Below are 15,905 nucleotides of genomic sequence, written 5' to 3' on the forward strand. Positions count from 1 at the left end.
GTGATGCTGACGTCTGGAGGGGTCATTACAGAAAGAAAGGCAGAGAGGAAGATGGCCCGGGGGGTCCTAAATACATGCACACACATCATGCAGCTGCAGTAACCTGCGTGCACAGATGAAAAGACAAAAAAAGAAGAAAAAAAAACATCCTGCGGGTTGGGGTAGCCTGAGGGCAGCAGTTCAGTCATTTCATCACAGCGTAATGTTGATGAGAGGGCTATCAGTGGGTGCACAGTCTCTCCTCTTTTTTTTTTTTTGCTCTGGAGATGGTTAGAGGGGAGTAGAGACGGGGCCAGAAAAAAGAGAGAGAGGAGGGAAGAGTGGGAAGAGAAAGGGTGCGGCACATAAAAGACACATGAGACACCCGGAGCAGAGAGAGGGGGAAGAGATGTGATATATTTTTGGTTATTCTGTAGTGACAACTACAGTATAACAGCACTGAGGAATGTGACTGTGGGAGTACCTTGTAAATACAATATGTGTGCCGGCCTTTCAAGTAAAATCATTAGTCATTCAGAGAGCCAGGGGAGAGCTCAGACTCTAGCCGTGGTGAACATGCTGCCAAACGGTGGCTGAACATTCCTAAAGCAGCCCAGCACATCCCAGTCCCCCTGCACCTCTCAGATGGCACTGGGGTTGGTCTGGGGGCAAACTTCTGCGACACTCTAAGCCGACAGCCATCAGGTGGGCACCCTCTCAATATCGCATGCCCTGCTGAGCTGCACTCACGAAGCTGAAGGTCGCAGGGTTCACAACACGCTATGATGTTGCCCCTTCCCAACATCAGTCATCAGCACCAACTTCGTTCCTCTTTTCATTCTTTATACATTTCACTCTTCCTGTGTCCTGCCGAGAGCAACGCCATGAACTAGTCTTCAAGAAGAATCCTTGAAAATGTATGCCCTTATGTTTACGGTTAATGATCACATCTCGCTGTTCTCCATCCAACTTCTCAACTTGTTATGAATTCTTAGCTGATCTGCAACATCAGTCGAAACCCTTAGACCCTTCAGATGACGGCAACATGGCTCACGCTTCCATGTCCACACAAACGCAAACATGTGAAGCCTACGCTATGCAGCCTAAATGTCCAGACACACTAAACATCAAAGACCTGGAAGTGACAAAGGCAGACTGTGGTGATGCCTCATGTTGTCTGGGCAAATGAGGGTCACTTGAACTCACCACAAAGAGCATGCATGTTGTGCGCCTCCGTCCACTGTCCAGTGGCCGAGTGTTGCTTTAGTGCATCTGAGCCTTACTCTCAAATAAACTCAAGCAAATCAGTGGGAGAAGAGAAACATTCCTCGTTAGTGCGTTAATGTAAAATGAAGAGCGTTTTGAAAAGGGCTAGAACTCTTTGCACGTGTTTTACTTTAAAAAAAAAAGCTCTCTTTATTATGTGAGAACAGAATGACATATAGATTCTATCCAGTCAAGACGTTTTGTTTGCCTGAATCACTTTTGAATTATACAGATGAGGTCAGGAACAGATGAAGTCATCTACTAATGCTGTGAGAGTGAGAAAAGCTGTAAAACACGATAATGTTCACATGAAGTATCAAATCCCTGTGACGATTTCCTTTATAATCCACAGTCAGTGAAAAAAGTATACAATAATACTGGAAATATCCATAAAAATGGAAATTCAAAGAAAAAGGGCAACATGGGAGCAAACAGAGAAACGAGGATTGATAGAGTGAAGAATGGACTCTACCAGGAGATGCTGGTTTTATGGATCTAATATAGTGGCAGCTAACTACAACTAGTTAACCGACAACTCGGTTGATAAGGCTGCAGGGCAAAGGTCACTTGGCCTTTTTTTTCTGACCTCTTAGGACAAAGACACGCACATACATCAGGGACAGATAACTCAGCTGTAAATCAGCATACCCTGCTTCTAACAGAACAAGCTAAGAGAGCGCGTTGTTCGTTAGGTAGGATGCCCTCACGCTGACACGGAAGGTGGTGAATCTTTGCTTGTTTAAAACAACTCACCTCTTTGTCCTCGCAGGGTTTGAGGATAAGTAACCACCTATGAGAGATGCTTTGAGAGATGGCGGAAGCTCTCCACACAGGAACTACCGCAGGCAAAAAAGAAAAAAAAAGAAAAAGGGACAATAAAACATGTGTGATCAGTTGAAAGTTAAAAGAACATATGCCTGAGATTACTTAATAACAAATAATAATAAATTTATTTCTTGCTGGAAATGCTGGTAAAGGAAGCACCTACATTTTTTAAAAAAGGTCTCAAATACCACTACAAAATTTTTACGCTCTCATGAGGTGGTTTTTCAGACATATCAATATTAAAGTGTATCACAAAAGTGCAATAGAAACACTCTTTTTTGCATTTCCCCATCACTGGAGATAACGCAGGGGGTCATGTGATCAGTTCATTTGAAGTCCGTCTTCCTCAAAGCGTATGCAGTGCGATTGTACTTTATCGAAAATTCAGAAACATTTCTTTTATTTTGCAAAAAACTGTAATGGAAGCGCAGCTAATGTGAATTACTTCACTTAACACACTATTCAGATTCAACCAAACATCCACACATTTTGTGTACTTGTCACAAAATGTGTCAATGTGTCATGTGTATATGTACTGTCTCCAGATTAAAGAGGGAAGAACCAAAGAGCTGGTAGTGGAGTTCCACTGGCACAAAGTCAATCCTCCCTCAGCAGTGAACCACTGACATAAGAAGGGCCCTCCTGAGGACTTTCTACGACTCTGTGGTTGCATCACCCATTTTCTATGACGTGGTCTGCTGAAACAGCAGCATCACGGCAGCAGAGACAAAGAGACTCAACAAGCTGGTGAAGAAAGCCGGCTCTGTCCTGGGCTGCAGCCTCGATCCGGTTGAGGTGGTAGAGGACAGGAGGATATTGGCGGAGCTGTCGCCAATCATGGGCTACGCCTCCCACCCCCTGTACGAGACTGTCAGAGTCCTGGAAAGCTCCATCAGCAACAGCTTTCTTAATTCACGCTCCGGTCCCTCCTCCCCTCTGCTGTCAGACTCTACAGTTAGGTCTGCTCCCAATAGACCAACAACAACTTATGTGCTGCAATATCCTGCTTCATGTGCAATATTTCTCCTCATCCACAACTGCACTGTTCTGTATGTAACACATGTACATGTCTTTATATAATTATACCTGCGTTTTTGCACTGTCTGCATCCTTCCCAAAGGTATATATATGACAAATGAACTCACTTTCCACTTTCTTAGATAGTATTGTTGCTGACCATGTCCATCCCTTTATGACCACAGTGTAACCATCTTCTGACGGCTACTTCCAGCAGGATAATGCTCCATGTCACAAAGCTCATATCATCTCAAACTGGTTTCTTGAACATGACAATGAGTTCACTGTACTCCAGTGGCCTCCACAGTCACCAGATCTCAATCCAATAGAGCACCGTTGGGATGTGGTGGAACAGGAGATACACATCATACATGTGTAGACAACAAATCTGCAGCAACTGCGTGATGCTATCATGTCAATATGGACACCTTGTTGAAAGTATGCCACCAAGAATTAAGGCAGTTCTGAGCCTTTTATTAGCAAGCAACCTTTTACTAGCAAAGTGTTCTTAATAAAGTGGCTGGTGAGCGTATATTTTATCTATCTTATGCAGTAAAATCAAAATGAGTTGTCATGCTTTGACAACCAGCCAGGGGACATTTAAGAGAGATATTTACTGATAATTAACAGCTACTAACCACCAGCCCCAGATTTACCATCCCACCCCCTACTGTGAGCACAACCAAGTGATTTGTGAATGGAGTGTTGCCAGTAGGTAAAGTTAGCAGGCTCCACTTCAGAGGCGACAACATGCAACCCTAACCCTGACCCTGAGGCTACTACAGAGTTACCTGGAGGCACATTTCTGTCCTTTGTTTGGTGGCAAACCTACTAAGATCGGAGATAAGTATCAAACATGGAAATGTTCCTCAAGGGCACACTAGGAAACATGCTGGCAACCTCCTGACAGCAAGAAGAAGAAGAGGTTCTTTGTTTGTTTGTCTTTTTTTTTTGGTTGGTAGAAGAAAGCCAAAAAGGGAAAAAGAGTGTTCGCCAAGACTAAGGCTTGGGATGTGGAAGACATATATCAGGCGCCAATGGAAGCATGGATTGTTAACTGTAATGTAATTACTGCACTTTTAATTGCATGACAATCACCATGACACATAACAGGACAACATAATCACAATTTCAACATGTGTGGACAACATACTCACAGAGGATGTAAATGTTATGGTCTTAGACTCCAGAATACACGTGGATCCATAGAACTGTATTCTGTATAAAATAAACTCAAAATGATATCTAAAACTAGGGCAACCTTGTTTCATATTTGGTATTTAGCGGCGTTTCCACATAATGAGTTTGTGTTACCATTTCTCCTGAGTCATAGAGGGGTTTCAGCGTTGGACGCTCGTAGCCTGGGGGCCTTGAATCTGAGCCAGAGGACTATCTCTGTACTCACAAGGCTGGCTCACTGCTCCTCACATTTTAGGCGTGATGGTGTGATAGCTTTGCTGTCACATGGTACGTAGCGTTTCAGCTTCGTACGTGGACGTAGCTGCAAGGAGGAAAAGCACCTCTAAATGGTGATAATGTTGAAGACAAAAGAGCGTTGGAGGAAAGTTTGCGGTGGGCAGGTATTTATATATTCAACAAAGCCAAGGAATGAAGGGAGGAAGAATGTGTAAAGAAAATAAGTGAAAGAGGTGAATTGTTGTACACATCCAGGGGGGGACACATTTAGAAAAGTACATCTCTGTGTGTCATTTTCATATAAGGCTTAAGAGCACAGGTGTTTTTAGTTAGAGGTTTTCAGCTTATCTTAACATTTTGACTTTCTAACTTCTTACTTACTCCATCACAGTACCTTAAGAATTCACAAAGACTGGAAACCTAAAGTAAGATGAAACCTGTAACATGAAGACAGTAGTTAAGGATGAACAGAAGAAATCTGAGCAAAGCTAAACATCCCTTTCCCTTCTTGCACATATAGCAGGCGTAACAGTACACAAAGGTTGTACCTCAAAGAAGTTCCTAAGCCTACAGTGAGATGGTAATCCATCAACAGAGAAACACATCTGGTGCTGACGGCCAGCTGGGCTCCGAGTAAGCCCCTTCTCAGAGAGAATCTGAGCTTCTCGAATTCTTCTCAGATTGGTCATGTGCAGAAATATAAAAACATCAGCACATGGGTGACAATCCTCCAACATCTTCACTCATGTCATTATGGTCAAAGAGCAACAACAAATGCACATGGAGTGACACTGAGGTCGGGAGGGGAGGGGACGGAATGAGTGGTGGAAACCATCTCTCTATGACAAGAAGCAAAGTGTCATTGTGTCGAGTATGGTTTTAGGTTATTATAATGAAAATGATCACAGTTTAAAACAGAGGGACTACCTTTCCATCTTTAACATCGCCCCTCTTGTTAATAATGTCAAAGTATCAATATGCTGGTGAGATTTCAATTATTGCAATCAAAAGGCTAACAAACGCACAAATATCATCAGGCATGTCTCTTGATGTGGTTTCTCAAGACAATACCATCTTCAGTCGGCTACAAGCTGACTGCACACTGGCAGTGTGATAACATCCAAGTGATGTAACAGTTGTGGATGTACAGACCACGTATGAAAATATCTCAAAAACAAATGCTAGAACTGGGTTTTGTTTGACTATTTACCTTGCGAAAGAGAGTTGTGAAAAACAAAATATGTGTGATGAATCACAATAAGGATTTTAATGAATTATGTCTTTAAAGGATGAAATGTAATAGCAAAGCCCCAAACGCAAGCTAACAACTGAGTACAAAACCCCACTGTAACTCCTGGTGTGGGTGAGTGATTTATGATTTTACCATTAATTTAACCTCCCTTGAAAAAAGAGCCCTTTGATGAACACTGAGCAACATGTGAACCTCTGTCTTCCTCCAACTCCTCCTCTACTTAAAAAGAGGAGGGGTTGAAGGGCAGGGATCAACTCAGCAGACTCTTGAGACTTTGTACACCGAGACTCAGGCAGCCAGTTCTGAGGAGGAGTGAACTACCGAAGCAGCTGACTGGAGTCCCTGGATCACAGATCTGGAACTTTGACACCCTTGACAGAGATGACTGGGCCGTCACAGCTGGAACAACGTCCCTCGGCTTTGGGAATCCTTGACTGTCATGAAAGTTTGAGAGTTACTGGGGAACTTTGATCAAGGAGGCACAAATATTTGAGAAGTTCTACCTCTGTTTGGAGTGGAGTAAGGTAAGTAAGAACTTCAACAGCAGCCTGTGGAGATAACTGTGTTAAACTGTGTCACACTTACTGTGTTGAAGAGCAAGGGCCTTTAACACATTGTGTTTTTTCGACCCTCCCCTTGAAAACTGTAACCTCTTATTTACAAGGTGACAAAACAATCTAATATCAGTTGGTACAAGTTTTTGCCTCATGCAGACAATTTAAACCACAAGACATGTATGGTAAATATTCAAATAACAATTTGTGTCTGCTATATTTCCTCTTAAACGTCCGCCTTGTTCAACCTGTTTAACTTGATCTGTTTTCACTATAAATATGCAGTTAGATATCTAACTTGATATCACAAATCTCAAGAGACAATATCACAAGAGACTGTCCTCTTTCAGCAAAAGTATAAATGCCTTCGTTTGTGAAACTCTGATGACATCTTTACAGCCGTATAGGAAGTGAGGTTATTTGCCTTTATGTGGCGTTAATATTCCTGTAGTATGACAACAGGCCTGAACACAATACTTACCTGGAGTTTGTATTCCAGGCGCACTCAAGAGGATCAGCAGCAGGACCATTTGTTGGATAAAAGCCATATTAAACATCAAATTCCAGGATGAAGACTAGTCTCCTCTACTTGGAGTTACTCCTCTTGGCGACTCACCTACTTGTGGCCAGTGGACAGCTGGAGCCAAAGAGACCCTTGCCCCAGGCCTCTGTTTCTGTTACCCAGAGGCTTGGGCTCGTAGAGAGAGATGTGCAGGGTCCGGTGAGGTCCAACCTCACCATGCCCCGCCGCCGCCTACCCCCGATGTGCACGGGACCGACGGAGATCCGAGACACCTTCAAGTACATCAACACGGTGGTGTCCTGCCTGGTGTTCGTCGTTGGTATAATTGGGAATTCCACTCTTCTGAGGATCATCTACAAGAATAAGTGCATGCGAAACGGGCCGAACATACTGATCGGTAGCCTGGCACTGGGAGACCTGCTGCATATCATCATCGGCATTCCTATTAACGTTTATAAGGTGAGGCAAGGAGCGAACCTTACCAGATTAAAAGGCCATGGCAGCAGGTTAACAATCATGATTTTCTCCTTAACAGCACTTTTACTTGTAGTCAATTTAATCTAGTCAGTTTAGACAGAACTCCATCATAGCTTTTCAGTAATCTTATGCTGAACTCTATTGTTTATTAGAATATAATGGGCTATAAACCCTTTACACACACACACCAATCCCCAATAGATATCCTTAATAAAGCACACATACACACATGTGAACAGTTCCTTTAATAAACTGAAAGCCCTACTATATCCCCTTATGTCTCTGGCATGTTATTATGTGTTGGACTGTGTGTGTGTGTGTTAGAGAAAGGGAGAGAGAGAGATGGAGCTATATATTTGGGTAAGGGGGCGAGCAGTTAAAACAGTTGCATACCAGAGCAGAGACTGGATAGACACCCCAAGAATTCATGCGAAAAGTCCACTGTGGGACACGCTTATCACTTTATATACTTTACTGGATGTATAAAGGAGGCCCAGAAGCTTCCCCGTGTTATTAAAAAAAGTCCAAAATGTCAAACCCGACGAGAAGGGAAAAAAACAGAGGCTCAAAAACTGATAAGTTGAGGTTCTCGATAGCTTATGCTCAGAGAAAAACAACATCTGTGTAGCCAGACAGTATGCTCCCCTCCCTGCCACTGTTTAACTCAATCATCAGCTCTTTCTGGCGTCGTGTTTCGCAGCTCCTGGCGGAGGATTGGCCGTTTGGTGTGACCCTGTGCAAAATGGTGCCATTCGTCCAGAAAGCCTCAGTGGGGATCACGGTGCTGAGTCTGTGTGCCCTGAGTATTGACAGGTAAACAGCTATAACCAGTGGTATAACCAACGATGAACCCAGACACAGTCTATTTCTCTCATCTTTATTTGTTTTGTTTGTTTTTTTGCTGTAACTGGGTCATAGTGCAACACTGTCAGAGGAATTACAGCTGATCTGACCTTTGACCTCTGCTGGCTGCTTTTAACATGGATGACTTTTAAATTGACACTCACATGTACAGGTTTATTTTCATTCTTGACAATTAAATTGTCAAGAGAAAGAACTGAAACACTTCTTCATTTCTTTTAGCTTTCCATTAATATAGAAAAGAAAAGAAATGAAAAAATAATATATATATATATATATATATATAAACACTACCCGCCTTTAAGGTTTAACCGGTTCACACATTGTGTCTTTTTTGTCCAATCAAAACAAAAAAGCGTAAGAGTTGCAACAGCATTTTGGTTAAGCTCATTAGCTAAATTAAGCTAACCAGCTGGTTTCGTATGTTATGAATGCTATACTGTATTTCACCACAGAGAAATGCCATTGTCATTCAGGTTCTCGCTGTGGGCCACTCTCAGCAACAAATTAAATTTAACTAAATGTGAAATTGTACCCTGAAGACATTTCATATTTTCAGTTAACTGAACAAACATGTGATCTCTTCCAGGTATCGTGCCGTGGCCTCTTGGAGTCGTATCAAGGGGATCGGAGTTCCAAAATGGATGGCCATCGAGATAGCACTCATCTGGATACTATCCATCATCCTGGCCGTGCCAGAGGCGATCGCCTTCGACATGATCACCATGGACTACAAAGGAGAACACCTGAGAATCTGTCTGCTGCATCCCATGCAGAAGACTGACTTCATGAGGGTGAGTTGAGTGAGTGGTCTCCAGAGGACCAGATTTCAGTGTGTGCTGACACAACCGTGGAGGATGAGAACATGCTCACATAATAATTACTTACATTCACCGGTACACGCGAACACTGCTTAAGATACTCTACATGCATACATAAAATAAAAGCACACACACTCATTTCCCATGGTGATGGCCTCCTGAAACCTCCTGACTGGATCAGGGTTAGAATTTTTTTCAAATAATAATAATAATAAAAAAAATCCACTGAGATCTATTGATGGACTGATTTTTGATGCATACCAACAACAATTTAAAACACACCCTTGAGTCCCTGGAATGCAGAGACATTAAATTAAATACTGACATGTTTCACCTTTAACTCCTGCACAGATGTTCATAGCACATAATCCAGGGCTGTTTGTTTTTTTCTGTGTAGTTTTACAAGTCAGCCAAAGACTGGTGGCTGTTTGGTGCGTATTTCTGCCTGCCGTTGGCCTGCACTGCTATTTTCTACACCCTGATGACCTGTGAGATGCTGAGGAAGAAGAACGGCGTCCAGATTGCTCTGAGTGACCACCTCAAACAGGTTAGATCAATTATTTAATATGTTAATGTTGTCTTCGAAACTCGACACAAAGCCACGAATAGATTATCAGAAATTAAACTAGAAACTCCATAAAATTAGAGTCATGCCTTGTAAAATCGATTTTAAATCAACCTAAATGAACGCTTAACCTCAATTTAATTTGATTTTAGACAGATTGGATTGTTTTCAATTATACAAAACTCCCAACATTACAGCAGTTATTCCAGTGGCAAACTGTGATTTATGTGTGTCTGTGTGTGTTCAGCGGAGGGAGGTGGCCAAGACAGTGTTCTGTCTGGTTCTGGTCTTCGCTCTGTGCTGGCTGCCTCTTCACCTCAGCCGTATCCTGAAGCTCACCATCTATGATGAAAAGGACCCAAACCGCTGTGAACTGCTCAGGTATTGAAGGAAATATGCATGCCGATGGTCCACGAGGAGAAAAGACAAGATCATTTAATAGAAATATGACTCGCCCCGAGGAGGGGACAAGTGGAACGCTAATGTGTCTCTGTACTCCTTCTAGTTTCTTTTTGGTCTTGGACTACATTGGCATCAACATGGCATCTGTCAATTCCTGTATCAACCCAATCGCCCTCTACATGGTCAGCAAGCGCTTCAAGAACTGCTTCAGGGTAAGGTGCAACTTAAAGGAAACATGATTTTGGTGAATGTGTTAATGCGCCTTTTTTCCCCAAGAAGATTAAAACCATTCATATCATTCGTATCAGGTTATTACTAGTCATTTAACTTAGGTTAACATGAAGGCTAGGGTTAGAGGGCACAGCTATCCCAAGTCTGTCTCAAGGCAACAGTACCACATTGTTGTTTATTTCATTTGTACGACTTCTTGACCAGTGCTAATTTAATGCTAAATGTAAGTAGTTCTGTACACTTACAGAAACACAGACTTCACACTTTGTGATCAGGATTCAAGAAACCATCTGCGCAGATGTCTTCTGTCTTCTCTGTATCTTATTTAACTTGAACTAATTGCTGTTTAACATTTTTAACTCGAGCGTAAGCCGTTCAGCTCCAGTTGCCACTGGAAGAAATTCCACACGGATGACTGACAAACGACCAGCATTTAAGTGGTGTCATTTCAGAATGATTACAAACCAACGCACAACTATATTTGTTTTCCAGTAAACAGGCATAGAGTGGTATCGATTCAAATCTCAGCTAGAAAGAGAAAGGTTTATTTCCCACAACGTTCAACTATTTATAAGGATCTGGCATATGAAAAAAAAGAAGAAATCAGTCATATTTGCATTTGTGCTATTCTTTTCTCGCAGCCTATGCCTGATAATTTCTCCACGTCGATTTTCTTTCCTCTCTAGTCCTGTCTGTGCTGCTGGTGCCTACCGGCAGAGATGTTGATGGATGAAAAGCAGTCGTGCATGAAGCTTAAAGTCACCGACCGAGTCTCTGAACAAAGCCATTCCCGCATGACCAACAAGTCCACCACAGCCTGAAGAAAGGCCTAGGAGTGAGAAAAGAGGAGATATAGTAAGGACAACGACACCAAATACTGAGATATGTCCAAATGGAGGAGGATGTGTGCCCTTTCGAGCCTCATCTAAAAATCATATGAAGTATCCCTCAACTCTTAACAGATGTGCCTTTGGAAATCAGCCTGCACTGAAACACATTCCAACTCATCCCCAAACTCTGAACACTTATTACAGGGTTCGCTCTCCTTTTCCAGGGAGAAACAAGCATCAGTGCACTTCAAAAGCTGTATTCTTGGACAACAAATGTAAAAAGGGTGAAAAAGGCATCCTGGTGCGAAACAATGTCAAACATCGAGAACTGAACGTGGCCAAAGTTCAGCAATGTCATGAAAAATTGGGGGTTAAGGGTCCATTAGCAAAGACAACCCATCAGCCTCTCAGCCTGAACAACAAATGTTCCTTTGACGCTATGAACCTCATATGGACAATATTCCAGTGTGACACTGTGTTAAATGTTGCTGTCACATACCGCAGTATCTTCAAAAAAAAGGTTCTAATGCTCTTGTATACATATTTTGTATGTATGTCCTGTAAAATATATCTGTATGTATTGAGAACTTTGCATGCTTTTGCATACTTCTTTGCTTGGCACATTAATAGTTTTCAGTGGATTGTCTCTATGTATTTTCTAAATAGTTACTGAACTACTGATGTTGTAAGATGTGTGACCATCGGCTATAGTCTAACACCGTTCAGTACTGAGCCTGTGGCTTTTTGAGTTTCATGACTCTAAGTGCTTCACATTATCTTCATCCGACCCCCTTAGCTTGTCTGACAAGTAGGGTTTCTTTTTTTTCAATGAATGAAATAAATAAAAGGTAGTATAATAAATCTGAAACTAGCCCACTGTGTATGCGTTTTCCAAACAGTTGCTGTTTTCCAGCCATTATGTGATCAGGCACATGGTCACAATCATTTTTGACTGTAATCGTTCGAGGTTCTTTGTCACTGGCACTGTGTGTGTGTGTGTGTGTGTGTGTGTGTGTGTGTGTGTGTGTGTGTGTGTGTGTGTGTGTGTGTGTGTGTGGATGTGTGTGTGTGGGTGTGTGGGTGTTGTTTGTGCATGTGGCTTCATTTAAGTGTGACAGCAGGCAACATCATGTGATGGTGAATGGGAACACAGAACGTTACTGTGATGTCTCTATTTTCCTTCCCACTTTGCTCCAAACACACACACACACACACACCCACAGAGCTCTGACCTGGGAATGCTGCTTCCAGCTAAACCAATGTCACGCATGTCACATTAGCTGTCAAAGAAGCTCTCTGTCCTGTGATCTTTCACCACCCGTCCTTGTCTCATTTCTTTATCCACTCGCTTTGCCTGCACTATGTCTCCTTTTTTTTGATGGTTTTTGCTTTTTTTTTCTTCTCTCCTTCTTCCTGCATTCCTGCCTCAGCTACGGCCCATAACCCCTGTGCCTCTGTTCTTCCAACATGTCTTCAAACAATCCAGTGCGGTTTGATCAAACCCACCGGCACTCACATTCAGTACATTCCTCCACATCTCCGCGAGACGTCTCAGTTTCTACGCCCAACACTGTCTCATCTGATGTATCTGGTTCTGGTAACTGTTGGCCCTCTGCTGATGTGATTGATTTCTTCTTGAATCACACAAAAAGGTGCAGTGAAATAAAATGTTCTTGAGTGAGCGGCGTCCCGAGCGGTCTCTAAATAAAAATGTAATTAGCTCAGGGTCAATTTCAAACGTCACATTTTGCTCCACAAAAGCGGCCTGTAAAATGAGCCTCGATTTATGATTATTTAGGAAAGAGCAAGAACAGTTTGGATGTATCGAAAAGTTGATGCGTACACCTTTCACATCTGGAGCACATCAACTTGTGTTAAATGAAAAGTTCAACATTTTGGGAAATGCACATATCGGCTCTTTTTCCTTCCAAGATTAATATGAAGCTACATCCAAAAGGCCGTGGGCTTTATCAGAAAAACAGAAACTTGTACAACTATCTTGGCTGGTGGTCCAAAAGGATGAAAGTCTGTCTACTAGCATCTCATACTCATATTATGTATTATATAGGTCAGTTGTTATAATTGGATAATAAATGATTTAAAGGGTTTAGTTATGCATGTGACTTTCTGTGCTAAGCTAAGCCGATGAGGTATTAGTAGTTGGCTTCCCAGCGGCGTCATGTGACTGAACTCTTATCATGAAAAGGACAGAATTTGAAGTCCTTTAAGGCACAACAAAAAGATGCACACTAGAGATAGAAACAGAATAGCCTGGCTATATGTAAAGGTTAACAATATCTACCGACCATCACTGCAGCTAATGACTACATTGTCTTATTTGTCCACGTCACGTCGTCAGTCAGGTATATATATATATATATATATATATATATATACACACACTTTACAAGTCCTGCAAAGCGAGCCAGAACTCAAGGAAAAACTCCCCTTTAACAGGAAGAAACCTTGAGCAGGACCCAGCTCCTATGGAGAGACCCATCTGACTAAGACCAGCTGGCTTAGCCAACATTCCATATGGATATCATAGTGAGTGACACCAAACGAAGCCGGTGGTTCTCAAACTGTGTGTCTGGTGTGCTTTGAGGGAAGAAGGCAACTTCAGGGGACTGGACAATTTAGCAAACCACAAATAGTCAACAGTGGCAGTTCCTCAAACAGCCACTTGAGGCTAGTTCTAAAAAAAAACAACCTCCATGTGCCCAACATTAAGCATGGGCCACTTTATATGTAAATCTTTGCCTCAGGTAGAGTCAAGCACTGTCGAGATGTGGACATGTACACTCACTGCCCACTTTATTAGATACACCCTAACAACATCCAAATGTCGCAGCTGAAATCGAGCTTCATCAGAGCAGGCAACGTTTTTCCAATTTTCTATTGATCAAATTGTCAAAGTGAGTCTGTGTGAACTGTAGTGTCAGTTTCCTGTTCTCAGCTGACAGGATTGGCACCCGGTGTGGTCTTCTGCTGATGTAGCCCATCTTCTTTTAGGTTGGACGCGTTCAGAGATGGGATTCTGCATTCCTTGGTTGTAACCAGTGGTTATTTGAAGTACTGCTGCCTTTCTATCATCTCCAACAACCATACCACGTTCAAAGTCCCTTAAATCCCCTTTCTTCTCCATTCTGATGCTCAGTTTGAACTTCAGCACGTTGTCTTGATCACCTCTACATGCCTAAATGCACTGAATTGCAGCCATGTGATTGGTTGATTAGCTATTTGTGATAACAAGCACCTGAACAGGTGTACCTAATAAAGTGGCTGGTGAGTGTATACAGTATATGGTCACCTCTCCATTTCCAGAATGCTGTGTGAAAGCAGATGATGTGTGTAACTAGATCTGCTTCTTACATGACACCTTGAGGACCCAAAATGTACACGAGTTTTTGATCAATACAACAATACAATTTTGTGCTCGATAGTTTTAATGCAGGACCTGAATAAAACAAACAGACTGCTGAGTAGTTATTTATTTTTATTTTAGTGAAAATATTTAGCAGTAAAACCAACTGAAAAGATTTGATAGAATCTGCCGTTATTTCCAATCATTTTTGTACTGCTTGTGTTGGCCTGGTTGAAAGCTTCTTTACACTCAAGAAAATATTGTGGCCTCCTCGGGTAATACACATACCGGACAATGAGTCTGTGCAGTCCTTCTCAGGAGACAAAGATACATAGTCTTGCCAAGCACAAACACTTTCAGTACTTTACTACACTAAATATGCACAGACAGACCCTCACATACCAGTACATACGGTTCGTCCTTTCTCGTCTCCTCCTCTCTGCAGCTCGCTGGACTGGAGGGTTGATTGTTTTGGGTCTGTCTCTCCGGGGCTGGGGTGTTAATAAACCTAATCTGGCCTCTCCTCACTTTCTCTTTCTCCAAACATTCTTGCACATTTTTCTGCCCTTTCCATCCGGTGTTTTGCATATTTACACAGAGGGTTCAACAGAACTGTACCAGAAATCGCACAAAAATAAAAAAATAATGAAGCATCAAATGTTTGAAAAGTTTGTCCTTTCCTTAAAGTTTTGGTGCATGTTTAATTGTACTGCACAGCCATCAGAACTGTTTGGCATCCACACTTTTGAAGTGTTTAAACTCATAGAGACGTGTCTCTTTCATCCAGGATCTTCTATACAACTATGTTCTCTGACTAGCTTTCCTTTTCATCTTATGTGAATACACTGCATCTGACTGACATGTAGTCATTTAAAAGAGTATGCATAGAACTTGGTGTATAAGACGTGCTAGCTTCCCTCCGTTTTAGAATATTGATAGCACAAGGGGGAGAGCTTTCAGTCTGGCATGGATTCTGCTAACATTTGGGAAGAACAAAGAAAATATGCTGTTATTATGACTGAAAAAGTGTGTGCATGTGTGCAGCCGAAGCCATGGAAATAACTTCAAGGGAAAAATGTTGAACCGAGCACAAACTAAGACCATCATGCCGCCTTTGAGAACTCAAAACAAGGTACGTGCGCTCAGGGTGTTCGTGTGCGCATACGGCAACGCTCTCTGCGCTTTTGTCTGACTTGCTGTTCTTTGGTCGCCCACCACTGATTTCACACTTGAAGGAGTGGTTGATAAATGAACGCGACTCATCACTCATTTTCGCAGATGTACAAATGTCACACTTGAGCACAGACAGCACGCTTGTAAACACACACACTAATACACACACACACTGTGATGCAGCACCAGCAGCAGAAGGTGAGCAGACGTGGCCAGCAGAAGGAATTCATCAGACTGATGTATGATGGACTCTGCAGCGTTTCTTTCATCTATTTCCCCTTCAGTTTTACATTAGGGGATCACTGTGTCACAGCCCCTCACTGTCAACATTACTCTCCTTTATCACTTG

The 15,905-nt window shown here is 42.3% G+C and overlaps 1 protein-coding gene across 1 annotated transcript; it reads left to right on the forward strand.

The window, feature by feature from the left end:
• The first annotated feature begins 6,026 nt into the window (after positions 1–6,026).
• ednrba (endothelin receptor Ba) lies at positions 6,027–11,892 on the forward strand. Its single transcript, XM_047589066.1, has 8 exons — positions 6,027–6,279; positions 6,809–7,291; positions 8,010–8,122; positions 8,760–8,964; positions 9,389–9,538; positions 9,804–9,937; positions 10,062–10,170; positions 10,876–11,892. The coding sequence occupies exons 2-8, from the start codon at positions 6,878–6,880 to the stop codon at positions 11,008–11,010; spliced, it is 1,260 nt and encodes a 419-aa protein (XP_047445022.1). The 5' UTR covers positions 6,027–6,279; positions 6,809–6,877; the 3' UTR covers positions 11,011–11,892.
• The last annotated feature ends 4,013 nt before the right edge of the window (positions 11,893–15,905 follow it).

This window comes from Mugil cephalus, chromosome 7, assembly GCF_022458985.1.
Source record: "Mugil cephalus isolate CIBA_MC_2020 chromosome 7, CIBA_Mcephalus_1.1, whole genome shotgun sequence".
Lineage (NCBI taxonomy): Eukaryota > Metazoa > Chordata > Actinopteri > Mugiliformes > Mugilidae > Mugil > Mugil cephalus.